This window comes from Sphaeroforma arctica, assembly GCF_001186125.1.
Source record: "Sphaeroforma arctica JP610 unplaced genomic scaffold supercont1.1052, whole genome shotgun sequence".
NCBI lineage: Eukaryota > Ichthyosporea > Ichthyophonida > Sphaeroforma > Sphaeroforma arctica.
Window position 1 is genome coordinate 1 of NW_014039506.1, and position 1,558 is coordinate 1,558.

A 1,558-nucleotide genomic window follows, 5' to 3' on the forward strand; every position below is an offset into this window, starting at 1 on the left:
GTGTGTGTGTGTTTTGTTATATATATATATATATATATATATCTACATATATACATACACACACACATACATTATATATATATATATATATATATATTGTAGCGCCTTGCTGACCACATCTCACACAAAACTTACGGTACACGTACAATGCAGGAGCCCTGGAGTGATAGTCAGTGCCAATATACCGAACTTTGAGGCCATCAGCCGAGATGGGCGATTGACAGTTACTATCCAGAACACGGGCACACTTCTGTCAGACTACAACGTATGTGTGTAACTATAACGTGCGTGTTTATTTATACCTTACGTGTGTATATATGCGTATATGTATATATTTACAAAGTATTTGTGTGAATACAACGTATGCGTGTAATTACAACTTATGTGTGTAACTATAACGCACGTGTGTATTTATAACGTATGTATATATATGAGTGTAATTTAAACCAACTTATGTGTGCAGCTATAATGTACGTGTGTAATTACAACGTGTGTGCTTATGGACCTACAGTGTTGAACGGATATTTATGAGAATCGAACACACATTTTCTTGGATGTAGCTCTATACATATGCATGGATATACGTCATGCTCGGCACAAATAAGAAGTGATTAACTGTCTATAGGCTAGCAGAATCTATATGCGCTATCCGACCCTAAGTTCCACCAATCACAACCATTTTAAGTTAAAATCTATTCATAACTCTCTTGCCCCAGGTTGTGGTACTATGCACGTCTGGTATACTGCCCATCAGTCAGCAGCTGCGCACTGTGGCCTCCAATGCACTATCCGATCTGCAGTTCCAGATTTCCTCTGTGATCGATGAGTCTGTGGCACATGAGTGCACAGGTATGTATAATTCTGTGTATGAGTCGGTAAAATCATGTGTACAGGTAGGTATAATCCTGTGTATAGGTCGGTATAATCCTGTGTACAGGTAGGTATAAAGCTGTGTACAGGTAGGTATAATCCTGTGTACAGATGGGTATAATCCTGTACACAAGTAGGTATAATCCTGTGTACAGGTAGGTATAATCCTGTGTATAGGTAGGTATAATCCTGTGAACAAGTAGGTGTAATCCTGTGTACTAGAACCCACAATATACCTACATCCATCTCGCAATCTACCTACTATACATCTCACATTCTCCCTACCATTTAAAAGGACGATCAATCCACAATCTACCTACATCCAAACCACAATCTACCTACACCCATCTCACAATCTACCTACTATTTACACAGTGAGTTGCTTGTCCCATTTACACAGTGAGTTGCTTGTCTCATCTACACTCCGCACCCACTCTCCGTCCACCCCAACAGTTGAGCTTGTGAGCAGTCAGTTCAAGCTGTTGGATTCGCGCGTGGTGGGCTTTTCGACTGAGAAAACTGAAGAGACCGACGGCACACAAGGAGGCGAAGCACCCAGTACTAGTCCCAGCGATGAGAGCTTCTTTGGCGACGGCTCCTTCTTCGATTCGTTCTTGTAAGTGTACGATTGATTGTGGGATGTCTTTGTTCGTGAGGGAAGTATGTAGAGCAATATACAATACCAATA

General features: G+C 40.9%; 1 protein-coding gene across 1 annotated transcript; it reads left to right on the forward strand.

The window, feature by feature from the left end:
* Nucleotides 1-102: 102 nt before the first annotated feature.
* Nucleotides 103-1,490, forward strand: SARC_09814 (hypothetical protein; the record flags this gene model as incomplete). The annotated part of the gene is made up of 3 exons (XM_014296157.1): nt 103-265; nt 717-849; nt 1,324-1,490. Coding segments are annotated over 3 exons (463 nt in total), but the record flags the coding sequence as incomplete, so codon positions are not given.
* Between the last annotated feature and the right edge of the window lie 68 nt (nt 1,491-1,558).